This window comes from Struthio camelus, chromosome 5, assembly GCF_040807025.1.
Source record: "Struthio camelus isolate bStrCam1 chromosome 5, bStrCam1.hap1, whole genome shotgun sequence".
Taxonomy (NCBI): domain Eukaryota; kingdom Metazoa; phylum Chordata; class Aves; order Struthioniformes; family Struthionidae; genus Struthio; species Struthio camelus.
The window spans coordinates 45,663,572-45,691,259 of record NC_090946.1 but is presented as its reverse complement, the minus strand read 5'-3'; the positions used below and the strand labels follow the sequence as shown (position 1 = coordinate 45,691,259).

The window sequence follows — 27,688 nt, the reverse complement described above, 5'->3', positions numbered from 1 at the left end:
AGGAACTTTAAAGAAATATTGGAAAACAAATAGGGGAGGGGGGAAAAAAAAAAAATCTTAGTTTAGCTTCTGTGTTATTTGGGGCACCTGCACCAAACGGGACCTGGTCAGAAGAACATCAAATTCTAGGTTAAGACACACAAATCAGTTGAGCTGCCCCAATAGCACAGAAGCAGATCAGATGAAGATGCTACAAGTGTGAGGCGAGGCATAATTCCTGAATGGAGAGAAGATAAATAGCTATTTGAACTATCTGAGGTGGTGTGGTTGACCCATACTACCAAGTGCTTAAACAGCACTTACAACTTGTTATATTTTAATCTAGCTAAATGACAGTTAGTTTAAGCAGCATAAAAATAGTCAGAATTCACAACAAATGGTCCAGCTGGAAACGGAAAGAAGTGAACTGATAAACTTGACAATGAAAACTGGTTGCCAAGACACACACATTTTTCCTGCACTCACTAGTACAGTGCTTTGCTTAGAGCGGGACCAGCAAAGGTCTCAAAAAGCAGAAACAGACAACACATTTTTATTGCACTGAAACAATTAAACCGGTAGTTGCTGATTCAGTGACAGACGGCTCTTTCTTGTCCATCTCCAGGGGCTTTGGCAATTCCAAAGCACGTGCATTAGAAGTGATAACTATCATAGTGGTATCACAGTTTTCCTTCCCTTACATGAAATGCCAAAATGCAAAAACAAGCAGAAGCCTTAAACCTCCACATTTTATTCCTGCCATCCCAGTCTTGTAGCCATCATGCATCATTCTATCAGAATCCTAAGCGGAAAAATCGTTAAACAATTACAACCAAAGATGCTATTTTGAAAGCAAGTCTCCCTATCCACCAATTCTAGCCTCTAAACCGTCCCCAGTCTTACTGAACTCATTGTCAGAAACAAACTCACTGGTGCAAAATACAACAAATCGGATTAAGACTGTTCCTGTGCAAGAAGTGCAGCACTTTCTGATCCATCTGCAATGCCACTACAGTAAATATTTCCAGAACAAAACCATCAACAGTACTGGATCCTACACTTGCATTTCCAGAAGCTAAATAAGGTTCAGCCAACATACTAGGCACCTTTTTGGTAACACCCAAATAAACCAGGCAACACCTTTGTATTACACAGAGCTCAGGGAGGCAAGCTAGAAAGAATAACACTCAGCTGTCAGTGCATGAACACGCATCACAAAGTAATTGCTGTCTGAGTTCTTTTGGTCTAATCCTTAAGAATCAAATACTTCCAGATATGAGCCTAGAAACTAAAATTCACAATTGTCAGATATCTAAATCTATGAACTCAGCTGAGATTCCAGTTTTATGACCTTGTATCATCTTCCCCCTCCATTACACATTCTCCAAAGTCCTCTCTGTTCCACAGCCTATAAATATCACCTGTGGAACAGAAACACAGCTGCAAATAATCATCACCTCCCTCTCCTCTCTTCCCCTTCCACTCCCACCTAACAACCAGGGCAGGGTGGGGGGAAGAAGGAAAGGAAAAAAAAAAAAAAAAAAAAAGGCAAGCAGCCCCATAAGCCATCCCTCTATTCCAAAGGTATTAACTATCCCTCTGCCACCAAGAAGATCAATTTGACATACATCTAACCAAACTCTGGAAAAAACCTTCTCAAATTGCCCATAGGTCTCACAGCTACCACTTTTATTTCAAACCTGACAAAGGACTTGTGAACCTGAAAGTTCATCTAGTTTCTCCAACTACATGTCAGTATGCCCATCTCATGTAAACCACCGACAGACTTCTCCTGCCTGTGTCCTTAGGTTACCATGACTACAGAGAGATTCCATACTCCTTCGCCATACAGAGAAGTCTTATATATTCAGAATTTTTATTTCCACAAAGAATAGAGTATACATGATAGTATACACTCTTTAAGTGTTTATATCCAGCTGCAAGACTTAACATTTGTACCGTATACTTTTTTTCCACAATAAAGGCTTATACTTTTCAAAGGATCAAAAAATTATTGGAGAGGATTCTAGTAATAAATAGCACTCCATCAATTTTACAGCTGCGAAAAAAGTCTGTGCAGACTAGCCTCAAACAAATCGTAACTGTTTTTACATCTCACTTATATGATTCATGTGGTTCAATATGAAGTACCACTCCGATGGTAGGAAGAAAACACTGTACTACATGACATGGCAGAGACCATTACACTAGATCCAGAAGCAACGAAGGTAATACTCAGCAGGTCTTTAATAGGCTGCCAACTAATGGAAACAAGTGAAACTATAAGGAAAAGCAATCAGGAGTGAAGAGCTGGATTTTCAGATGTACTGAGTACCTGTGATTTCCAATAGATTTGAACCAGAAGTTATGCATTCAGTACTCTAATCTACTAGTTGGCTTGTGTTTTGTTGCAGTACAACGACTAAACTGAACGCCTAGTAGTTAGCACTTGGCAAAAAAAAAAAAAAAAACAACAAAAAAACCCACACCTCTATTCAAGACAAAGGTAGACTAGTAGAGAGCATACAGCCAGTAGACCAGTTGTTTGGCCACACATCCTTCAAAGTCTGCCATACATATTGATGAGATCAACATACCCTGCCATTCTTGGGTAAGTTAAGGAGGAGAGCCCTCCCCTCAGATTCCTAAGGTTAATTAGGCTGTTACAGGGAAGAACTTCTCACCTCTTAGCACCTAGGCAGCTAATCATTAGGGGAGTCACTGATAACTAACATAAGGTATTCCTTAACCTTAGGTTGAGAATTTGCTTCCTCCTTTGAATTCTCATTGCAGGAGACAAATTTGAGACTACTCTAAAATCCATTAAGAGAGTTCTCTTGATTTTTTTTTTTTGAGACACAAATATCCATTCAATGTATATCTTCAGCTTGGTGAATTAAAAAAGTTTGTTTAAAGAGGCTCTAACCTTGCTTCTTAGCTGAGACCCAAAGAGAGAAATCAAAATTGCATCAGTGTTCCCAGGTTGGCTCTGCCTTCAAAGTGTTGATGGAAAACACTGAAATTGATACCACTCCAATTTTGGCTTATTATGAGTTGCACGATGCTTTTAAGACATCCTGTAAGGTTTGCAGTCACCAAGAGATAGTCAGGTTTGCCCTGGTAGTCAGAATTTCTTTAACTCACTGGGTCTTTAGACTAAATTGAATTGTATCTAACTAGACAGCACAGGCGTCTCCTGAATTTCAGAAGTGTCTTATCTGGAGACACAAATGAATCTCATTATGCAAGAAGTACAGGCTCAACATTCCCATCACAAGCAGAGAGCACAAAATAATCACTACTGTGATCAGCCTTTTTTCAGTATGAGAACTAGTTGAAATATGTGGTGGTCATTTATAACACAAACCAATAATCATTTTGATCTCAAAAGCTTCCCGACTAGTTTAAGATAGTGAAGGGAGGGGAAAAAAAAACCAACAGCCCCATACAGGAAAAGAACGAACTAAGGAGAAAATTACCATGTTTTCTTGGGGGGGGGGGGGGGGGGGGGGGGGAAGCAAGCTTTTGATTCCAGGAAAGGGAAGGAGATGGACATTAAACTGTGGGGAAAAAGCAAAAAAGGGGAGACGTAAAAGTATCTAAAAATACCTGTTAAATACTTAGTTACTGCTTTGAATATATATGTCAAATGGCTTGATGAACTGCCCACAGCAATTCTCTAACAATACATATGAGTATTTTACTGCAAAGAGAGTTTCAGCTACACAGACCTGCCCCCCCCCCTTCTTTTTAAGGCATGGATTCCGGGCCCCATCTAGTGGCAAAAGGGCCTCACAACAGCCTCATTAATCAGGAACACTTCTAAACTTTTCAAGGTACCGTTTTTAAAGAACAAGCAACACAACTGATTTCAGTTTAAAGACCACCTGAAAGATCAGCAATACTAACACATTATAAAGAAGAAAAAACAAGATTTCCAGCATCACTATTCAGCTCAGTCATGCCAGACTTGAATCGTTTTTGGCAGCATTTGCTGCACTAATTCTGAGCCAGTAGGGATATCAAGCTGGGTATGAACTTCAGAAAAAAGCAAACCAAAAGAAGATGCACGCATTAGTTAAATCTAGGTGTGTATCCTGACTCAGTTAGCAAAACTAATCAAATTCAAACTCTTTGAAATGAGCAAATTTGTCAGAATTCAGATCTGTGCCAATATGCACAAATTTCCTCATGTATGTCAAGGAAAGCTGGCTTTTCAGTTACCTTCTTTCACTGCAGTAGTTGAGCATAACTTGCCCATCAGAAAGTTAACCAATATTAGAGTAATGAATAAACTCTGCTCATCACCTGGACCCTTTTCTAGCCCTAAAAATATTTCCTTGTAATTTTAAGAGGTGTTTAGTGTTACTTGACTAGACGCAGGTAACGCTGGCTCTCTTGGCTAGGGGCTTGCAACAGCAGGCAAGGAGACAAATTCTCCTATAACTCAAATGGAGAAGGGTAGTGTATTTTGGAGTAAAATATTCCTAATGCTCTAACATACTAAGATACCACTAATCCATTCAAGATTTTAATATTACCCCAAAACATTATCAACTTGCCAAGTTTGCCTAATATTGTCACTCTGCCTCACAAAGGAATTAAATAGAAGACCCTGAGACATCATCATTACATTAGTGATCCATTCTGCACCAAATTGTGGCTGCTCTTGCATGTATGCTTGTTTAAAAGGTAGAAGGAGGAACACAAACAGGATTTTCAGGGTTACACCCCCATTCCTTGCAATAATGTTGTTAAGTAGCTATATTGTAATCCTATCCCATGGCACCAAGAGGATGTTTGTGGATGTTTTTTTATTTTTGGTTATAGCAAAAGGAGAAGAGAAGTTCTTCCACCTTCCACCACTCCCAGATGCATGGGCTTACTGTTGGGAAACAATTGCAAGAGGCTATAAATATGAGGTTGTACAGTCACTATTCACTTAAGTGCTGTGACTAGTACAGATGCCTGGTTCAGTAAATCACTGGAATTTTGACCTCAAAATTCTTTAGAGGCACTTTTACTTTTCTAGATTGAAGACAAAAATGACAGAAGCAAATAGAAAATATTTCTAAGTATCTGCCTTTAAGATACTCTAATCTGAATTTTCAGAAGTGACAATTAGCCACAGTTTGAGTTATCAAAATGTTTTGATCCAATTGAGCATCCAGAAATGGCGACCTTTGAAAACAACTAAATCAGTAAGTATCCCTGAAAATTCAGAGCTAGCAGCTTAAAGTTGCATATAATGAGATAGCCATAGTCTACTGCATATTGTACAAGTTATCATGTTTATGGTAAAATCATCCTTTGTCCAACAGTGCATCATACCAAGCTGAACAAAGCCAAAAAAGCCCTGTATCTCCTCTGAGGAGCCTCTGCTAATTAAAAGCAAACATTTAACATTAAGCCTGATCCCCTTCACATGATGAATGCCAGCTGAATCCTGTGGGCTCAAACTTCACCTACATCTGTAAAAAGCATTACTGTGGCAGTACTGTTGGCTGTAATATGTGTTATGAGAAAGTATCACTAGCTCCAGTATTACTACTGGCCCCAAGCAGCTAGTCTTCAGAATTCCAGGTTTTTCTTTGGTTTCTGGATCTTGTGGGGGAGCAGCAGAAGGACTCCCAGGAACAGTCTGCAGTTATGAAGAAAACTAAGCAGTGCCTTCACCAATTATAGTCTGCTATCATCTGAGGATTGACAGAGAACAGAACAGTAGTTGGGGGAAAATCACAGCTTTATCATCATCAGTTTACATGAAAGGTTTACTAGCCCCAACTTGTTAACTGCTGATAGCCATTTCACTTTTCCTGTAGTGAAGCAGGAGTGCTACCATCCTGCATAACTCACCAGAAGTTACTATTTTGGCAACCCACAGCAAAGATCTAAGAATATCTAGACTTCTTCTCATTCCTTCCACACATTCAGTCCCTGGTCATAACCCCACTACCACACACAGAGGGACAAAACATCTAAAGTTTACCTGACCTAGCCATTTCTACCAGCACCACAGGTGGAACAATACAGCTGAAAAATTCCCATGACTATCACAGGATTTTTAGAGATTACATCACTACTGAGGAAAAAAAAAAAAAAAAATCCCTTGACAGCTTAGGGCATTAAAAGCAGTCTCTTACAAATGAACTTTATGCCTAGCAATGGAAATAAAAAGATGGGCTTGAGGAAGGGATAAGCACATCTAGCAATTTTATGCTATCTCTGTACTGCTCTGTTCAACAATTCTGAAAAGTTAATACTTCCACACCATGTTACCCCAAAACCTCTGTTCTGCCCATCCTTCCCACACCTCAAGCAGTATCACATTTTCTTGGATACCGATGACAGTATAAAACAGAGATATAAACCTGTAGGAAAGCAAAGACTTCCACCATTAGCAGGCTTCATTGCCAATGAGAAGAGCAGCTGATGCAGGAGCCCTTCTCTGCTGTCCTCCTGTTCTGGGCATGAAGTTACACAGCCAGCTTCCTGTTTATCCCCACATTATGGGGAACTTCAGGGCTGCTTAAGGCCTTCTCCCTATTAACTTTCCTATCAGCCAAATGGCTTCTGGTGCAGTACATACCTGATGCTACATTTTGTATCTTTTCCTATTAATAAGAATAGGGAAGCATACACAAACTTACTTGCTTACCAACTTCAATTCTATGTAATGTTTATCACAAGTACTTACAGCACTATGTGGATTACTTCATCCTTAAGATTTCTTTTTTCTTTTGAATAATTAAGTTTACAGTATATTTTTCCCAGAAGATATTATAACAAACTAAAATCCACACAAGAAAAAAAATCTAAATTCTAGCTTCCATTTGTCATTGTGTTTGGAGCTAAGATTACACCTGAATCGATCTACAAATTAATAAACTTGTTTCCTCATAAAACAAAGTAAATTGACCCCAGATCTTTAAAAAAATAATTTTAAGTTTCACACTTCTAGAGTAGTAAATGCGATCTGCAGAGATATGTGGGAGTTTTGGAAAATGCTCTGTTCTTTTAAAAATAAAATTTAAAAAGCCCTAAAAATCTAGTCTAATTTAGTTACATATGAGAAGCTCAGGTTTTGGCAGCCCACCAGCCCGATCCATACAGCTCACTCCAAAAAGTCCTTTTTCCTAAGAGTTTCTTGGGAACAAACCATAGTAGCACCAGCCTGCTTTAGGCCATCACCTTTCCCACAGCCAACAATATATTTATCACCGTGTTATAGGCACATCTCTGTCCATGCAAAGGAGGAAATTTCATTGCTACCCTAGAGAAGCAGCAGCTAAAAGCAGTATGTTATCACCTGCATTTGTTTAGGTAACAGCTTGCTCGGCCCAAGTCTGAGGCTCTAAATATCTGTCTAACAGCATTTATTCTGCAGGAGCAGCCTGCTCCTGACTACCTATGGTTTTTGAACCTTGTGGAGGCAGGAAGCACATGCCTATCTTACAGAAGGCACCACACTGATTTAGCAGGTGCAAATGCTATAAATGCAGTGCTGCAGGGATCAGCTGAATGGCACACATGGTGCATGTCCAGCTGTAGGGAGGAGTTGTGTGCAAAGAGCATTCCCCTAAGCATGGAAGAAGCTATGTAACCTATGCATCTAGGAAGTTCAGCACTGTAGCTGCAAGATCTGTTGTTCACATCTGCTTAACCACCACCATTTAGCTTGTTAATTGGGAAGATTTACCTTGACCGGATTAGGACCAGAGGAGTTCTTCTTGTACATCAGACATACAGCATACAAGCTTCCACCAATTGAATTTAGACAAGGCCTTAGGGATGACTGTGACATTATTAGATAAGGCACCCCTTACATCTCCCCTTTTACGATTCGAAAGAGACTGTAAAATTCAGATTTGTCAAAGGCTATTATGTCTTTCACACTGGTGCTAAACCTGTAGGAATGTGAAGTACTTGACAAGAAGCATCACCAATGAGAGTATAACAACGTTATATTTGGCATCAGAAAGAACAAAACCACGATGCAGATAAAATGTTTGTCCTTAAATGTGTGAACACAGACTATTAGCCCACTCAATACACTAGTCCCCAACGAGCTCACAGCAAGCATTTTGCCTTGCGTTTATTAAGGCTGAAGGAGACCGGATGGCTTCCAGCTTGAGGATCTTCAGGGTATTCTGTGTCCTGATAGCTGCTGCACCCCAAACAACAGCTCATCAGTATCTAAGTCATGAAAGTTTTGGAGATCAAAGTCTTAAGAAGAAGAGCTAAAAATAAGAAAAAGGCACTATTTTCAGTTCCAGAAAGCAGCTGTTTCAATTTGTAAGAGGAGAATTCCTTACTAAAATCATCTGCCCCTGCATTTATTAGGGTCAGTGCTGGTATCTTTAGTGATAGTTAATTCCTCTCTCTATTCATGTTAGCCCTATACGAACTGTTCAGCTATACAGGGTGACCCCTTTTCACTTAGCTGCCCAAGTGAAAGACTTCATCTGGATTTTGCATAGAATTTTTGTCAGTACAACTTCTGCTACTGTTTCAACATCATTCTTTATATAGTCTTTATATGTGCAGTACAGAAGATTTTAATAGCTGAGACTACTGCCTTGTAAACTCAGTGCCACCTGCCTTCCCCTCCTTTCACTTGCCTGCAACTATTCCTTCTATACTGACATGTGTAATTGAAAACAGGCAAACAAATGTTGGGGGGAAAAAAGCCAGGAGGGAGAACACACGTTTACTTGAGCTGCTCAAAATTTTTCCGATATTAAGACCAAAAAGCAAAACTACATTTAAAATCTGAAAGATTAAAAAAGGCTTCAACAGAAGCTTAATCACTCCTCCATGTCAAACTGCAGTATCAGACATTGCACACGTACATTTTAGAACCCAGTTTAACCACACATCATACTACAAACTTAGCCTCTTACTGTGTTTACCCTGCAATAGTGAAGCCAGACATGCTTCCAAAAAACCACTTACCTTAACATGGAAGCCCCATTTGGAATCAAATTAGATCATATGTATGGAAAAGAATGTTAATTATGCAAAATTACTTAATTCAGCATTACTAATATTGCTGTTAACTGTTACACATTTTCTCTTACCATTTTGTGTTTTGACTTAAAAAAGAAAGATGGCACGGCATGCTATCACTTCACAGGGGAGACAGTAGCACAGCACAATACCAGGACAGCCAGATCTTACCTCTGAGGTTTACGAATGTCCCAGAGTCCCACACCTTCCTTAGAGTTGGCAGTAGCCAGTAGTCTGGGTTCTACTGGATTAAACATCACACTATGAAAGGCTGATGGGTAGTGTGCCAAGCAGAAGGGCTCTGTTGAAAAAGTTGAGATTTCAGACATCAGAACAAACAATGCATACAACTGTTTGATGTAATGAGTTTGGCAGCTTAATAGAGAAATAGTATAACAAGATCTGAAGATATGGAGACATGTTCAAACCATATCTAAAGCTGACACATCCACAGCAATATAAAAACTGAGGTTTTAAAATCCACCCACATATACATTAACTTTGTCCAAGAATGGATAAGGATACATACTGGATTTCAAAACACCCTTTTGCTTAAAGAAGGTTTCCAGAATTTAAAATTAGCCACTTATAAAGATCAAGTACTTGAATCTTCTTAAGGTTCATGACCAAATAGTCATCTAATAAGAACTATATGGAGGGGCTTCCAAAAGCTTTCTAGCAAAGATCAAGTACATCTGAAAGCCTCCCCAGCCATTCATTGTCAGCCAAACTGCAACTGTGGCAGCAATGGCTTATGTGGGAGAAAAATATTACAGAAACCTGGATAAGTTTGTATACAAAGTCAGCTCTAAAAGAACGGCCAACTCTGGGGAGACGAGGACTCTCAGGTCTTTAGGCGTTATTCAGCAGTTGTACAAGTTTACAAGGAGGGGGAGTTCTTTTACCCAACAATTTCAAGAGTTGCCTTTTTCTGTTCACACACAGTTAAAAAATATGCTCATCTAGGCTCTCCTCCTCTCTTTTTGACTACTATAACAAACTCTCTTTGGCCTGCTGCTCTGCCCTCCTTATTATACCAAAATACTGCCTCCAGGAAGAGCAGATTAGGAAAAGGCTGACCGTGTCATCCTGCCTCTTTCTGCTAGCTTTACTGCTTTGGGCATAGTCTAATTCTCTTTGTTATCTGTATCTTTTGTAGCATACTGCCACTCTTTCTCTCAACTAAGAAAGAAGCAGCAACGTCTCTTCTGAGCCAGGGATGATGACGTTTTCCATTCACTGTTTGCTTTGATGCAAGTGCTCTACTGCTGCCTCTCATGCTTGGGAGACCTTGTTACTGTCCCTCTTTGGGTCATTGTGTGCAGGCACCTTTCGCCTCACAAACCCCTGCCAAGGTACTTTATTATCTTTCTTCATGTTCCTCATTAAGGCATATAAAACATGTTTGAACAGACAGTCCTCCCAAACTCCCAATACCTAGTTGCATGGTGGGCAATGAGATAGAATTAATGCTTTCTTGTCCTGTATCCTCCTCTTATGCTCCACTACAAACTTTTTGGGGCAGGGACTTTCTTACTTAGCATTCATTGAGCAGTCTTCAAAATAGAGGTCTCTGGCCATGGTTGAAGCTCCCAGGTGCTTTTAATTGTTGTAGGAGGTAGAGGGGAAAGGGAAGAATAGGAGCAAACTTTTGCTTTGCCAGCCACCCAAAGCTTTAAAGATTGGTGTTGATCTGCCAGCAGCTCCAAATAAGGTTTAAAAGCAAAACTGACCTTCCACATTTGCATCATCAAATCAAATCCCTGCTGGGACGTATGATGCTGTACTATTAAAATGGCAGCCCCCACTGAGAAGCACTGGCCCACATTAGCTCAGTGCAGAAACTAAAACAACATCAGATTGCCAAATAAAGGAATTGTATTTGTTATTTTGAAATAAACCATTTTAGTTTGTGCATTTTCAGTTAGTCAGGTCATTGTCATTGATTACTGGTGTCCTCCTTTGCACCTTCATTATAAATAGCCTGACCTGGTACCATAGTGTTCTTCTAAGGTATCAGAAGTTGCATTTCAGCCTGTCCAATCAAAGAGAGATTACAGCATCCAAACTAATGAGACGCTAAGTCACATTAATGAAAAGTAAGGGATTTAGTTTTGTTATTGTTCTTCATGCTCATTTCACAATTGCAGCTCTCACACACTGGAGTATGAAAATGTTTGTTTCTTGAGGGAGGAGCTCAACACCATCCCTAACAAAAACTAGAAGATTTGTAACACTGTGTAAGTCACTCAGCAGTGGAAGACAGAGAGAGACAGAAAGGAATTGAAATTACTCTTTTAGCTTCTTTTAATACTCTATTTTAAACTAGGAGGCTATTTGTGAGATTTTAATGAGTTGGCCAGTCAGTAATAACTAACTGCACCCGCACTGGCAGGCACAGTGCCCATTCCCATGACAGTAACACCGTAGACAACGGGATTACCTCAGTGACAAACATTATGTTTTGTAGTAAACACTGGCACAGCTTATATATAAACTCTGACCTGGGACTCCTGTACAAGCATGCAAAACCCCCTTATTTGAAATTCAGAGAACTGAAGAAGCTACCCCAGAAGAACCTCAAATAAACCAAACCAACCCTTCTTCACTGTTTTCATTGGTGCAGCCTTCTCATTCAAAGTCTCAGCAACAGTAAAGTAGTAATTAAATCATTATTAACATGACTTAATTGTGAAAAAGAAAGACAAACCTCATTTCATACAATTTCAGAAACTTAGATCAGACTGGAGATCAGCCCATAATACTGAACAGTTTCAACCACACAGATGCATTTAAGCAGTGTCCAGTTCCACCAAATGTTGACATCCACTGTCAGCAACAGGTAGTTGTCCCAACAGATCTTTATGGTACAGAGTTAAGGAGAAGGCAATAAAGGAGCATTTTGCCGTTTTTAATTTGGAAGCTATATTCAGTGTCTGGTCTAACCACTTGGATATTATGAAAATACAAAAACAGGGATGAAATGAGACTTGGATTTACCAAAGGTAAAATGGTCACATTAGACTTACTTGATCTCTTTCTTTGATAAAGTAACTGACCTTTTAGTTAGGGGAAATATGGTAAATCTAATCAGGACTAATTTCCCATGCGGTACACTATTGAGTTCAGCTGCAGGCAGTGGGGATTAGCAAAGGGAGTTGCATGGTGGCTAAGAAAGTGGCTAAAGGGAAGACAGCAGTACACTCTGCTAGTGGGGGACTTCTGAGTGAGAGGGAGTTTCTGATGCGTTTCTCCAAGACTGTTCCAGAGCAGAGACAATGGGGATGTTTTTATTAAAACCTGTGACACACATATGCTGAGTGTATGCACTATTTTTCAGAGTGCTTCTATAAAATTCCCAAATGGGACAGAGATACGGGGTATCACAATTGCACAAGAGAATCAGATTTCACAGGAAGAATCAAACAGTACTGTAGACTGAATGCCATACTATTATATTGCATTTTATTCCTATAAGGGCAATATGCCCAGGGTAAGGAGGGCATCAGCAGGAAACCTACTCCAGGATAGAGCATTCTGGATGGGGAATTATCACGAAAGCCCTAGCTCTGGTTATTCACATTCAGCAAAACCCATATGACACTAATATCTCTAAAAGACTACATGACACAAGAAAGTACGTCTTGTTTCAGCTTTCATTTGGTGGGCAAAAAAGAGATAGAATTTCTGAATAGAAATATTATCAAATTCACTAGGTATGGGAAGAGCCCATTTAGTTAAACAGTAACTTTGAGCCATAACAAATGAGCACAAACTGCCAAAAATAGATATAAACAGGAAGTCAGAAGATTTCAGTGCCTTGAAAACTTTACCTTAAGACCAGTAGAGCCTAAGAATTCAGGCAATTGCATTTAAACTGCTGACAAAAAAGAGGTAACTTTATTCTAGCTTTGATGGAAAGGAACCAGACTCTGTAATCCTACAGATCACTCAGGAATCCTACAGATCACTCAGGTTTAAATTCTCAGGTTTGTGGTCTTTAGAATGGGGTATACACACAATTTCATTTGCTGGAGTATCCTCTCCCAATTTATTTAAGTACAGTTCTAAACTGAGATTCTTCAGCCTTAAAAAAAAAAAAGTGCAACATAAACGGTAGGGTTTTGAGAAGCTGTAGTATTCAGTTCAGTTTTTGAAAACAAAGATGAAGTAGTAATTCAGCTTTTTTTGTGTTATCACATTATACCTAAGTTTCCATACAAATGTAGGAACAATTTTTTTCCAGGCAATAGAGAAAGTGATTTCGTTCTGTTATGTTAACTCCACAGTTCACAAGAGAACCAGAAAGTGTCATGCACGTGAACAGTCCTCAGCGTCCCAGGGAAGTATACAGATTTAGAAAATTTTTCAAGTCAAAATAATGGTGTTGGAAACTTCCAATTTTTTTATCCCAGGCTATATACAGAAACAGTGTTTTAAGACTAACAAGTAACCAATAGCCCTAACTGTTTTCAAGTTTAGCAAGATGTTTTTATTGAAGGAACATTGCTTCTCCTCCACTGCTTCTTTAACTCAAGTTAAAATTTAATCATACCAAGTTCTATGATAGTCTGCCCTACAGGCAGGTACTTTATTAAGTCATTTAAAACAGTAACAGTGAACTATAAAGACCAGGACATGGCTATCACCAGCCACAAGAATTAGAACAATTCCCCAATGCTTCCTGTCTCTGTTTTCCCAGATAAACATAGCTTTTGCCTTCCTTGTCTTGCCTGTACCCCACGTTCCCCCTAAAGCAAGGATCATTTCCATCTACAGCTCTCACCTCCATGGGAAGACTCTCGGATGTCCCAAATAAGAACCCGACCATCATCTGATGAACTGGCAAAGATGTTATCATTTACTGGGCTCACTGAAAGACCATATACTGCATCTTCATGGGCAAACACATCCAAGGTCTCAGTGCTGGAAGACAGACACACAATATCATTCTTTCTTCTTTTGCTCTGCTTTAACAGCAGTTGTTTCAAAAGGCAAATAGTATTTACATTTTAATTTGTCTGGTAATACTTAATGACAAGGTTAAGGTTATAAGTTAAAAACCACATATAGTGACCAAGACACATTATGAGGAAAAAAAAAAAACCCTTCAGACCAAAAGCCACACAGGAAAACACACATACTAAAAGCTTTAGAATCCAAAAGAGGCTATGGAAATGATATTTTATCAGATTAAGCTTGGGAGGAGGTAACAGTAAGTGGGATCTGGCGACCTGCAGACACTGAGTTTTTACTACTTAATCTGAAAAAAAGAAACCAATACAAAAGTAAATTCTTAAACACAGGCTCTTTCACCCCCAAAATAAGTCAAATCTCAAAGAGCAACTTTCCGATGGCTCTTTTGATAAGTTTTCTTGGTTCTCCAGGATAGACCAGACCTAATTCTTTCCCATGTAAAAAAGCAGCAAAAAGGAACAAAATAAAAGTAGGTCCACCCAAGTATCTAGCTTTCAACCATTCTACCTCAATAAAAATAGTAAAAGCCCATTCTCCATTCTTTTCCCAACCTTTTAGATCACCTTGAAAAGGAGGAATATTGAAGTGGTAGCATGAAAAGAGAGGCCAAAAGCTGAAATACCACGACAGAAGATTCTGGGCTTGTTCTATTTCTTTGGCAAAAAAACTTTATTTCTTATGGAAATACCCTTAGTATACAATCGATGTAACTAGTAGAAACTCCACCAAAGAGATCCTGTGCAAGATCAGTGCCTTGCCCATACTGCACTTGTTGTTCTTAAAGATTAAAACCTTAATTCTGTCTCATGGACAACTAATGAAGAGGCCAAAAAAGCAGTAACAGAAAGAGTAATTTAAGAACATGAAAAAGCAGTTGATAAACCAACTGTCTACACTGTTACACTTCAAGAAGACAGTGTAACCTTCTGGAGAATTCAATCAGAATTCCATGTGTCAGATTAATTAGGTTCCCTTCAGAAAATCATGCAAACTGCGCTAGAGGAATGAAATCTATATGCGTTACAATAGGACCTAATGTGACCTCCCCTGAAGTCTGACAACCAAAGCACTTTTAAAAAAAACGCATATAAATCAAAAAGTCTTTTTAAGACATCTGAGCAAGTGATAGCAGGAACAAGTATTTTCTACAGAAAGTTGTCATGGACAAGGCTCTTGCAGAAGCTTGAAGAGTCAGAACAAATAATGAACACCAACATCTTCTAAAATTTTGATATTTCCAGATTTGATTTTTAAAAAAATCCACCCATAGACAGGTAGACAAAACACAATATTCCTGACAACACGTTTGAAGAGCAAAACAAAGCTAGTTCTGCCCAACTCTCAGTTAAGATTTAAATAAAAAGGGATATAATGTATGATGAAAGGCAGATGTACACTTGGATCAATTCAACACAAAAAGCTTAGAACAAACCAAACAAGATATACTTCCAAATTATGCTAACCAGGATTCAAGCAACACAAAAGATTTAAGGTTTTATATTTCTCCATTCTTACATTTCTCTCTTCTATTTTTTTCCCTTCTATGTGATATTTTTGAATTCAAGTTATTTAAAATGTCATTGCTGAAATCTGTAGGAGTTATGAGGACAGATCAAAACTTCAACTTATGCAATTCATACTTTATAAGTAGAAAGCTCAAAAGTCAGGGTATGTTATCTTGAGAATTCCAATCCAATACATCACCACTCCTGTATTAATTATATTTTAACTAACCACCTAACGTAATTCCCAATGGCTTCACAATTTTGGTAAAAAGCAAGCATGAAAATAAATACGTTTCACATTAATGTGGAGAGTTAAGCAGCTGCAGCCAAAGTTTTAAAAGGTTATTAGGTGCCCAAGCACTAGCTAACCTAAATACAAGTTAGGCAAGTGTTCTGAAAAACAAAACTAAAAAAGTTCAAAATAAAGCAGAACCCAACTGCTTAAAAGAGGTAGTAGGGGGGGGGAACACTTCATCCCATAGATGAGTTTCAATTAAGAAAAGGCATGTTTTGGAATTAAAACAGACTTTACTCCTCTCCTAGACCATTAATTTAAAACAAAAAATTCCCTCCAGTGTCTTAACATTAAGGGAGCTGATGAAGCAGTGGAAACACAAACTGTGTATTTACCTTTCAACATCATGGAGTATAACTTGCTCATCATTGCCTACAAAGAGAAATATAAACACTTAACATCATGTTCTGGTGGTTAAAAATGTCATAGTGAAAAAAATAAAAACCAATAATCTTTTTTTTCATTTTTTATTTTGAAGATGAAACTGAAGCAGAGAAAAGATGAGTTAGGTTGCCAAGTGGTCAGCCTTCCACCCAGCTATGTGAAAGGCTCCACAAAACACTTCCAGTCCTAATCAAACACACCAAATCATTCTGTCTTCTACTGCTCAACAAATATTTCTGCTTAAGTGTGTTGCTGATTATTCTTTGTTCAGTTTGATCTTGAGTTTTGGGACGTAGGCAGGAAAGGGAAGAAAGTAATAAGAAACAGCAAAATACCCTTAACTCCCATGTGAAAACATCTTTCTTCCTGCTCAGAGAACGCTACCTAAGAAAATAACGGAAGGTGAAAAGAGATGCCATAATGGTTTTAGGTGGAATACACTGGGCTTAAGGCTCAAATGCTGTTAATCCACCAGCATTCAGGGTTTTACAACCATTGAGAAGGCTTGAACCTTACAACCAGCGTAATTACTTCTATATCAACTAAAAACAAACCAAGTAACCACGCCACTCTCCTTTCACCACATCCCTTGAATAAAATGGAAACTAACCACATGCATGCAGACTAAGAGGGTCACAGCTTTAAAATAATCCTGTAGACTTGTGTGTATCTCTAGCTACAGTGACAGGGTATTTTTTCAGTCTCTGCACTAAATGCTAACTTACCTAGATTTGGCACCTCCCCTTCAGAAATATTTAACGAGATGTACATTTGCATTTTACTCAGAAGAGAGAGGGGAAAAAAAAGCCCCAAAGCAATATCTTTATGATTAGCATGTCTTTGTAGCTCTGATGCCAAGTTGTGAAGGTCTTGTAATGTAAACAAAAGATGGAAGTTTAGAGGGAGCAAAACTTCACCTGTTATGCATTTTAAGCGTTGAGTTGACTTAGTCTTGGTTTATCCCATACACATTACAACTTGTTTGTCCCAACAGAAGAAATATGAGAAGGTTTCTCTTGGACTAATGAGGTGTGAGATTTTTCTGCATCCACTTGCTCTTTACACAGGCTCCTACTTAAATTGTGTCAGCCTTAGACTACTGCAGTAGCTCATCTTTTCCATGGTACAGTAAACAAGCCACTTATGTATAAGTGTCCTTTGATCACTAATTGCAATGGAAACTGTCCATTATACACTCCAGGCAAGGCTTATACCTAGTAAAACTACACTAGTGCCTCACCAATGTACTTCACCAATGAAAAACGTAGCCAAGTTTTTCCAGAGACGAAATTTTCCTCCAGCAACCCCTGCTCCCCAACCTCCCTAGAATATGAACAGGAGAATCATTTTAGTTGCCTGGCTTCAGGCCCCTAGCCATCATGGGATCCGCTTTCCTCATCCATCACAAGCTCCAAAATGGGAAAGAGAGAAAGAGAGAAGAGGAAAAAAAATGGCCACAGCCTTTGTTTTGTGTGTGGGAGGAGAAGCTGGTGACAGTCTAAGTACAACCTGCTTGGTTTAGATGGGACACGCTAATTGCTTCTTGTGGTAAGGACTCACCCCTGAAGAAAATGTCACTACCGTTCAGCCTAGTGGGGTTCTCACTTACAGTGTTTTACTTTAATATTTAACAGAGGGAGACTTCAACTCTTCACAGAGAATAACTGGGTTGGAATTGTATATGCAACTCTCCCATTTATAATCTCTCTTCTTTTGATAACTGCAGTTATGATGATCAAAAAGACAACCAGCATCTGCCGTTCCCTTCAATTATACCTGTGAGGATGAAATAGTGCACAGCACAGTTTAGATGGCCTAAGCGCCAGATCTGTCACAGAAAGCCTGTAGAGAAACAAATTCAGTTCCCTGTATGTTTATTTCAGCTTTTCATATACCTAAGATGAAAAAAAGGGGGGGGAACCCACATACTAAGAGGGGATCTTTTAGATTTCATTTGAAATGCAGCTCTGCTCTCAGTGTTGGTGGATAGAGAAGGGCATATAGTACTCTTCAGGCATAGGAACTTCTTCAGTACCTTAAGCCATTTTTTTCTCCAGAGATTACATGCAGAACACTGTCCACTCAATTCCTGCCCTCCATTTTAGAAATGGCTACATATTGTGCATGCTTCACATGCACACAAGAGGCTTTGAAATTTTTTGGATGCAATTCAATTTATACTGAAGTAGAAAATCCTTTCTCCTCTGCTACCAAAAGCTGCTTTAGGGAAACGTCCTCAGATATGAAAATTATTAGTTGTGGACAGTTCTGTTTGCAGAATGAACTAAATTCTGTGCCCCTTGCACTGGTTTCCGTGCTCTTTTTTTTTTTTTTCCTAGCTTACTGAGTTATTCTGAATTCCACGCTTTGAATTCAACTCCAACTTCAGTATTTCATGGGGAAAAACAGTTCTCAGGATTTGCACTTTTATCAGACCTTTTAACAATCTCAGAGAACACTGTTGAATGAATAAATATAATTAGCCCCATTTTACAACTGGAGATAAAACAGATGGTAGATCTAGGCCATGCAGCAAAATGACTCTTTCCAAAGGATCCAAGAATCAGACTCACAGCCCCGGCAGATGAGCTCTGTGAATCTTGGTGGAGCAGCTGAAAGAGTTCCTGACTCCTCCATTGGAACTAATTTCTGGCAGAGGCACAGTGTGTATATGTGGACAAGAGGAGGAGAAAGAGATGAGAACGGAGAGTTTGTCTGTGCATCAGCTGTCACAGCTCATCTAATCTGGCATCTTAGCAAAAATCCATCATAATCAATGTTATAAATCAACTGCAATGTTAACTGTAGTGGCAAGGCACAGAAAAACTATTCTGCTGCCCTTCCTGTGACAACAGTATACTCCAACAGCATGGCACAATGGACAGAGGGTTGAGCTGACACTGGGAAAGAAGCATGACAGAAGCTCCAGCAAGATTCAGCACAGGTCACCAGTCAGTACATCGCTTGAATATTCATGTAAGGTTGCATTTGTCTAAATTCAAACTAAAGCAAAACAGACTGCAGCTCAGAATTTCATTGGAATCACTATAGGCCTCATGCAGATACATTAAACTGAAAACAGTGTGGACTGCTGTCTCTCTCATACAACCAAAATCAGCCCCCAAGAATCAAGACAGGCATCAGCATTCTACAGTTTGAGTTTGTTTCTTTTTTTCCATCCCAATGTTTAGTGTAACTGTAACATTTTGCCCTTGAGATTTGATAATTTGACACTCTCTTAGACCTTGTTATGCCTTTTTTTTTTTTTTTTGAGATGATTTAGTTTTAGCACAGCATTAAAGGATGGTAAGTTTCCACCACTCACATGTGCTTAGAATCAGTTTATAGCATTGACCTACAGTTTACAAATCTCTGTGGAAAAATATAAAGGGCTCTGGCCAAGAAGTCTAAAAATAACATATAGATAGGAATGTGTATCCTTCATCAGCATCTCCATTATCCTAAAATAAGCCTATGCCTTCCATAATCACGTCAGATAGAGAAATGAAGTATAGCAGAAAAGTACAATGACTGCATTTTGATAGTCTGTAGTAAGTATTTAAATAACGTTCCTTTTCCTTCTCCTCTCACTCAGTTCTCCTCCTCCTCACCCTAATGCTTCAAAAATAAGCAGTAAGGGCAAAGATGAATTTAACTAAGTTCTTGGATTATTACCCTAGAACAAGTACATGCCTGCTTCCACCACATGTCTCTCCTTACATTGACTTTAAGGTGGAAATAAACTTTCTGCTAAAAATTGGATTTATGCCCAAAAAGACGGTGGAGAATAGCAAGGTCAATTTCAGCCTAATGTGCCAATAGTTTTAACAGGCTTACCTGGTGAGTACTGAAATGAGGTGGAAGAAAAAGTGACCCACCAACAGATGGCAATAGCCCTTCATTACCAACCTAGGTGTGCATTAAAATTAGCTACAAGCAGTAGGTTTTGTTTTGTTTTTTTTTAAACACCAGTCTGGAGTCCCAGACAGGATGCAGGGTCTGCTCTCAAGACAGCTAAGAGGGAATGACAAAGATGACTTTTCACAGTCTATTGCACAAGACTGGATAGGTCTGGATTTCGGATTCTCATGATAACTTGAGACACAATGCCCTTAGACTAGGTTTTGGGAAGAGGAGAAGCATGATCAAATCAAGAATGTTGTGCTAGCTCAAGTCCAGCCAAAGAATTCCCAGTTCCCAGACAACAACCTTCAGCTGTTGATTAAGGATAATTTCCAGATCCTTAGGGGAGTATGGAAAAAGACCTTTCACGTGGGGCAGGACCTCACTCATGGCTTCTACTCTAAGGTGCTAATAATGCGGACTCCTCAAATCAGGGCTCTCTACCTTCCTTACCTCCAGAGAACACTTTTGTATTCCCACTGTTGAAAGCTAGGCAAAAGATGTTAGAGTGATGCTCCCCTTTCAGCTGAACAGGTTTGACTCTTGAGTGGATGGCTTCTTCCATATGCCAAAGTAGGACCCGGCGGTCATCCCCTCCTACAAAAAAGAAAGGAAACCTGCATTACTGTCTGAGCCACGTGTAAACTGATGATACAAGTTATTTAATTCTGCAGCTGTTCATAAAAGGCTTTGTTGAAACCCTAATTAACATAAAATTTTTAACCCTTGCAAGGGTTTGGATACATAGGGGAGGATTTACATTAAGGTGCCATGTAATCAGGTATTTAATTAATATTAATGAAACTAGAGAAAGCAGCAGGGAGAGTTTGGAATAAAGAGCTACCATCCTGCCTATACATACTGACAAACCAGGTACCAGGAGACTCGGGATTTTACTGGTAGGTAGCAAGCTGTAGATGCCAAACATCCCAAATTAACATATCCATATCAGCAAAGTGCTTCCACACCAACTCCTAGTTGCCAGCATTGCTCCTGTTATTCATGAAAACAGCTTAAATACACCAGTAATTTTTTCCCCTCTCACCAACAGCTGTATCTCCACTAGCAGCCTTTACAAAGCCTTCATAACATATGCTGGCTACAGGACTGACATGTAACCATAAAAAGATTTTATTGAAGCATTCAGAAGACTTCAGCCTGCACAGTTACGGCATGCTTCTGTAAAGGGTAGAAAAGATGTTTCTGAGGTGAAGTCCTGACAAAGAGGATAACTGAGGCAAGGAAGTTCAAATCTCTCTTGCTTCACCACTTACTACACTTTTTTAAAGTGTTTGCCTAGTTGTAGTTCTCAGTTCCAAATCCACAGTATATCCATAAATATATGCAAGTGTCTCCTTTTCTGTCTGGTAAAGTCTGAGAAAGAAAAGTGTTAACCAATGCCAATGCTTTAATTGCATTAAACAAAAGTTTATTAGGAAAGAAAAAAAAACAATTCAAGACACTATTGTATTTGATAGCACTCTGAACATCAATTCTGGATGTCTGTAAAAATTTGAACAAAGCTTTTTCAGGTCGGACTCAAAACATTTTTGGTATCTGGCTTTAATCACAAAAGAGAATGGCATCAGAAGTGCCACTAGAAACACGTTGATTTCAGTTAAAACATTTACTGCTCTTTGCACAATCAAAAGCATAAACTCAGGGCCTTCTGAGCTGCTACTCAGCAGGAAAATGGCATGAAACAGAGACAAAAGGAAACTGAAATTAATTGTCCTGCATTTTACTCTGAAAAGAGGAAAATGCATAAATAGAATTCATGATTAATCAGATTTCTTAAAACTTTTCACATCCTATGATGCTATTAGGAATTTTTCCCATGGAACTGAGTTATGTCAAACATCTTTTAAGTTAATAGTCTCCGAGCCTTTAAGTCTTTTAACAGATTTTATGACAATCACTTTGACAGACAGTACAGCTATGTGTTGTGCTTATCAGTGCCCCAAGAAATTAATAGTGTAGTTCCTTCTTCTGATTTTGTACTTTATAGAGCAAACATGTAACGCATGATAAAAAGATTTGGGATGCATTTGGTAACTACCAGGAATAAGAGTCAAATGTGATGGGTTCAGAAAAACTTGAAGTAATTTATGGTTAACTAAACTAGTGGGAGCTTAGATTCCTTTCCAGGTAGAAACATGGAAGTTTCTAACTAGAAACAGAGAAAGATTGTATTTGCACCCTAGCAATTTCAGATGAGCTAGTAATAAGGGGACATAAAAACCAGGTGAACGCTGAAATATATGACCATTTTAGTCATGCTAAAATCTGGAAGCCATTGTCACACTCAAAGTGGTTACTTTCTGAAGCTGCCAGCAGCCAGGTCTTAAAGTTACCTAAATTGTTTGCCAGGTGGAGGTAACATTTAAGGCTGGTGAACACCAGCATTACTTCTATCAGATAGTACTTCTTGTATTTCAGGACTCCTGTAAGAGATATTTCAGTGCAAAACATAATAACGTACTGTTGTTAACTGTTTCCACAGCAAAGAAATTTGCAAAACCACTGCAATAAGTCTACATATCCTTCTACCCGAGAAGCATAACAACCATTGCTATCTAGGAGTCTCGCTACAACAGCGAATTGCTATTCGTTTCCACTGCTAGTCCAGGTATAAACAGAAACAGTGAAGATCACCAGAGCCGACAACCACTACTATGGTTTCCTGGCTGCACACTTCAGTACGCACACAGTATGGTAGGAGAGGCAGAAATTGCAAGCTGTGCAGAAAACTCTTTGGAAGTGTTAAATTGCCACTACCATCTCTTCTATAGTTGCTACACCTGAGTGCCTGTTTCCTCTGACTCCAGGATAGAAACGACAATCCCTAGTAAATCCAAACGCATCCTTCCACCCAGCCTCCTAGATCTCCGCAGCAGTTTGGTACGAGAGGCTACAGTGCTGAGTACCCAACGCTAGAACAGCCCACGAACTGTTTGCCTTTGCGTGGCACATGTTCCACAGCTCAGGAGCTTAAATGCTCCCCTCCTCTGGGAAACGGGCAGTCCTGTCCCTTCTCCATCAATCTATTACTGTATTACACATCCTTGTCTTTGAGAACTTCTATACCCTTCTTTCTTGCCTCAGTTTTAAACTCCCTCACCTCCCTCCCCCCTCACCCCATACCCCACTGGGATAGGAAAGTTTATTACCATGACAACATTAACTGGGTTGGAGGTGGGTTCCCTTCCACCTCCCTTTCAGCTATTCCAGAACTACTTCTGAATTAAGGTCAGTTCCACCAGTAAGAGAAATGCTCATCAGCATATCCAACCACAGACAGAAAAGACCACTTCTGCCGCTTTCGTGAGATGGAAGAGCCCTTCGCTAGCCTCGGTTGTCTTGTATGAGAACACAGAAGCGCTAAGTCCTGGGCAAAGAAAAGGCGATTCTTATGTGAATGAAACCAGGAGAGGTGCAAGGCAGCAAACACAACCTCCGTTACCAAAATTTGAGTTTTAAAAGCTGGAATGAGAGGGAGGGGAGCAGGTAGGCATACAGCTGGAGGGACAGGAATGCAGGGAGACAGCAAAGAAAATGTGAAGATATAGATCTTTTACACTCAGTAGATGGGAACTGGGATTTGTCAGGGACAAAGTGCATGCACATTATGCATCTTAAGTTATAAGTCTGAGAAATATTAGAAACTGTGCCTATAGCATTGGTCAGCTGTACAGAACAAGTGAACACAGACTAATTAGTATTCTTTCAAAGTACAGTGCACTTCATGTGCATGAACACCAATTCTGTTACACGTGAAGCAGGAGCCATTCAACGCTTTCAAAAAGCACTGGACCTCCTCCATAACCGCGCTACAACTCTGTACAGTAAGCCCAGTGCTCCCCTGAGAGAGACCGACTGTGCACAGCTACACGATACAGGGCATGTACTGACAGCAACAGGCTTACTACGCACCTGGCAGACCTGGACACATGGTCTCCTTCATGAAAATGTCTTAGCTACTGGGGCTCTACAAGGGAACTTTCTACAAACTAAAGTCCCCCCAAAAGTCTTGGATTTGTAATTTTCAAGCTCACGATGTCACAGAGTCTGAAAATAATTTTGGGGAAAGTTTCAAAGAGTACAAGTGTTTCAGACTTCTGCAAAGAAAGTCACGTGGAGATGCAAGAGGTACCTGAAAAACCTAAGATCACTTTTCAAGAACAAGTTTTTTTTTTAAAAATTTGTACAACACAAAGTTCAAATGCAACCCACCTACAAATCTAGAATGGCAGCTGCTATCACTTTCAAGTATACCCCAGCACTGCTTTCTTCAGTTATGCTACCATTAATAATGCTTGAACAAAGCGTAAAAGTTTCCTAATGAAAAAAAGTGTGAGAACGTAGTGTGTGTGCATACATAAAAATGACAAATTTATGGGGGTTTGGATGCTTTAGCACTTCTAAGCCAAAACAAAAATAGCAAATTGGAACCCCCTCTGTACCCGGCTACAGAGCTGCTCCTTAAAATCTCAGCTAATTTAAACTGTGAAAGCCACCTGGGACAATGGAATTGCAGAGGTGCCAGAAGGAACAGTTTTGACACCTATACAATGATGTGGAAAAAGCTTCAATCCTATTCTATCTTTTCCTCACTGATCCTGTTTATGTCTGTCTGCATGACTGACAATTTGAAAAATTAAAGTCTGCCTGACCTAGCTTGGAATCACACAATGCCATCCTACAGTTACTTTTCAAGAGAGAAATCACATTTCAAAAGCTGTAATTAGTCAAGTACTTCAGTGTTCATTATAGGTCAAACCTGCCTCAACTTGCAAAGTGAAAGTCAGACAGGAAGAGAAGTCAGGCCAAAGAAATATTTGTGGTCCGAGAGACCGGGAATTTTATCACCTTTCCATATTACTGTTGACACAGAGAAATGTGGTATTGCAATTCTTATAAACACACATGCTTCTTCCCCTGCCCCCAAGCCACTGGAATACGTTGTTAACTCTTAGGCCCTTCTGACTGAGGTTGGTGAGAGACCCGGGGAGGAATAAAGAACTCTGCTCAGAACATGCATAACACCATACATAAAAAGAAAACTCCTTTTTTAAATCTTGGGAGAGTTGTCCTAAAACAGATGCACTGTGAAGAAGACAAGGTGCTTTTACTTGTGCTACGAGGTCCGCTACGTGTCTACCCTTGACAATCTTCTAGTGCCTATCAACACAAGGGAACCCTGTTTTCCTCACTGTTTGTCTACTTCAGAACAGTTTTTGCACACTGCTTATCCCAAGATCTTAAAAAAAAAAAAAAAAAAAAAAGGGGGGGGGGAAGGGGGCAGAGACAAAAAAAAAAAGAGGCCTGTTTTTCTTTTAAGGCCGCCTAGACAAACACTACAGGTAGAATCATGCCTATTTTAGATAGCAGGTCCCAGCTGAATTAGCAGTGGCGTATATTTAAGCACAAACAGTTCGCTGCCTCCATAGTTCCGAAACTAAGGCATTCCAGCTTTTCCCTGCTTTTGAACTAGTTCTTCCCCAAAATGTTTCCTGTGCTGTATCATCTGAATATGTAGCCAGTAAATTTTAGTACCGTTAACTCTGAAAGAGGAGTCTACCTCACAGTAGTAGTGCTCTACCTGAAGTGATCCAGCAGTGCCCTCATTAGCCCTAAAATGGTTCAAATGGGACCAGTATGTACTCTTGCTGAAAGCAAATCTAGTCTAAACGGTATCTGTGCAGCTAAAGAACCGCTCTGGAGATCCTGTGTGCAGACAGAAGCACTCCAAAAATCATACCAGTCAGGACTATAAAGTTTTTAAGCTCACCAGCCTTACCTACTGTGGACAAACCTCAAGACCATTAAATCTCCTTGTCTCCCATATATTCCAGGCCCAGTCACTGAAGAACCTATACTGCAAGTGGGCAACGCTTGCAAATTATAGCATTAAAGATAAATCTAAGTGCTTATATCTACTAAAGAAGTTGCATAAATTACAGAAAGTGGGATGGGAAGGTATTTCAAGAAGTTACTTAGTTGATCCTGGCTTTGGGTGAAAGAATAGACTGTATTATTCCCAGGAGATGTGTGCCTAGTTCGTTCTTAAAAAAACCTCCACCAAGGTAGATTTCACACCCTCCATAGGCAGCCTTTTTCAGTGCTTCATTATCCCTGCCATTAGCCAGAATATCCTAGTATCTAGCCTGAGGGTGCAGTTTGACTTTAAACATAATCCCACTCCCCCTTGCCATGTGCTCCTGCTATTTCCCTTGCATTGAATCCAGGGAGCGGAGCGAGCGATGCAGCCGGAGGCGAGTAGGTTCAGGAAGCTGACCTGACAGAAAATTAACCCTCGACAAACAACGTCTCCCAGTTCCACCCCCGCCCCCAGCAAACACTTCCATCGTACCAGCTTCTGCCTTTAAGTCATACACACGTATGCCACATTGCACACAAGGCAGAGGAAGAAAAAAGGGAATGAACAACAGGATGAAGGGGGGCGAGGGGGGGAAGCTGCCCTTTCTGGGGGCAGATCCTAGTTATAGCACATCAGGTGTCAGATTAAACTGCATCCTAAAATCTTCCTTGCTAGAATTGAAGACCATGTCTTTGTCCTGTTCTCAGTGGACAAAGAAAGGTTTATAACTTTCTGTAATAATAATCAAAAATAATTTTATCTAGCTGAAGACTTGCACTTTCTACAAGACTACTGCCTCACCTCCACAGCATATTTGTACAACCGACCATTTTAATTTGAGCGCTGTAGTTTGCACGTGTCCTTACCAAACTGCACTCCAGTTTTTTTCCAGGTTATTTCTCCAATTAGTTTTAAATTCAAATTCTGTCCTCTAAAATGATTACTCCCTTTCCTGGTATCACCTTTAAATTTATTACTTTCTTAGTCATTAATGAAAATATCAAGTAGTAACTGGGCCTAAGATCCCTCCTTCTCCAAAACTCCGCTTGATACAAAAAGGCTAAGATCAGGACTAGCCTTCGGTAAAACATACTTGATACGCAATTCCATTAACTCAGAATGTAATATTCCACTGCCGTTGCTAAGGTCACCTCATTCCTCTGTTTTAGCCTCATGCTTCTTCAGATTTGCCTGGCAACAGAATGACAGGTGAATTACCAGCGCTTTCTTGCATCCCTACAAGTTTACAATCATAGGAGCGCTATTAATTTTTGCACTGTCTAGTGAGGGGAAAAGCAGCAGAGAGAGTTAGAGAAAAAGAACACATGCGGGGATTAAGTCAGTCTCAGACTATAGCATTTCCCAGAAGTTATCTTAAAGTGCAGTTTAAAACAGGGAAAAAAAGTAGGAGGTTCTGATAAACAGATACTTATGTTCATAAGAGATAGCAGGGATGAAAAATGGCAGCCAGACAAACAAATAGGAAAACATATCCACTGAACTTGAAAGTGGGGGAAAGCAAGCCTACTAGACAGGCTAAGAGATCACTTTTAAGCAGTTAAATTACAAAGAGATGCCTAGAGACTCTGAGGAAGAAGTCAGTTGTATGTTATTGCATGATGAATTTACTTTCCAGGCACTGACGGTCATGTGTTTCTCTTAAACTGAGAAGAGAAGCAGATCACCACACAGGATATGAAAAGCTACAAAGAGATACTTTGTCCAGTGAAATTTTTCAGTTACATCCAGCAGCTA

At 39.6% G+C, this 27,688-nt stretch overlaps 1 protein-coding gene across 3 annotated transcripts in view; it reads right to left on the bottom strand.

Moving 5' to 3' along the window:
* DCAF5 (DDB1 and CUL4 associated factor 5) overlaps positions 1 to 27,688 on the bottom strand; it is a 77,589-nt gene that overhangs the window by 45,615 nt on the left and 4,286 nt on the right. The window contains exons 2-6 of one of the 3 annotated variants that reach the window (XM_068946187.1): positions 22,407 to 22,496; positions 20,506 to 20,649; positions 16,101 to 16,137; positions 13,775 to 13,914; positions 9,160 to 9,289 (exon numbers count right to left, since the gene is read on the bottom strand). In XM_068946187.1, the coding sequence (XP_068802288.1) occupies positions 9,160 to 9,289; positions 13,775 to 13,914; positions 16,101 to 16,137; positions 20,506 to 20,649; positions 22,407 to 22,458 (503 nt within the window). In that variant the 5' untranslated portion in view covers positions 22,459 to 22,496. Of the gene's footprint in view, positions 1 to 9,159; positions 9,290 to 13,774; positions 13,915 to 16,100; positions 16,138 to 20,505; positions 20,650 to 22,406; positions 22,540 to 27,688 lie in introns of those variants that run through there. The other 2 variants (XM_068946186.1, XM_068946185.1) reach the window with 2 other exon arrangements.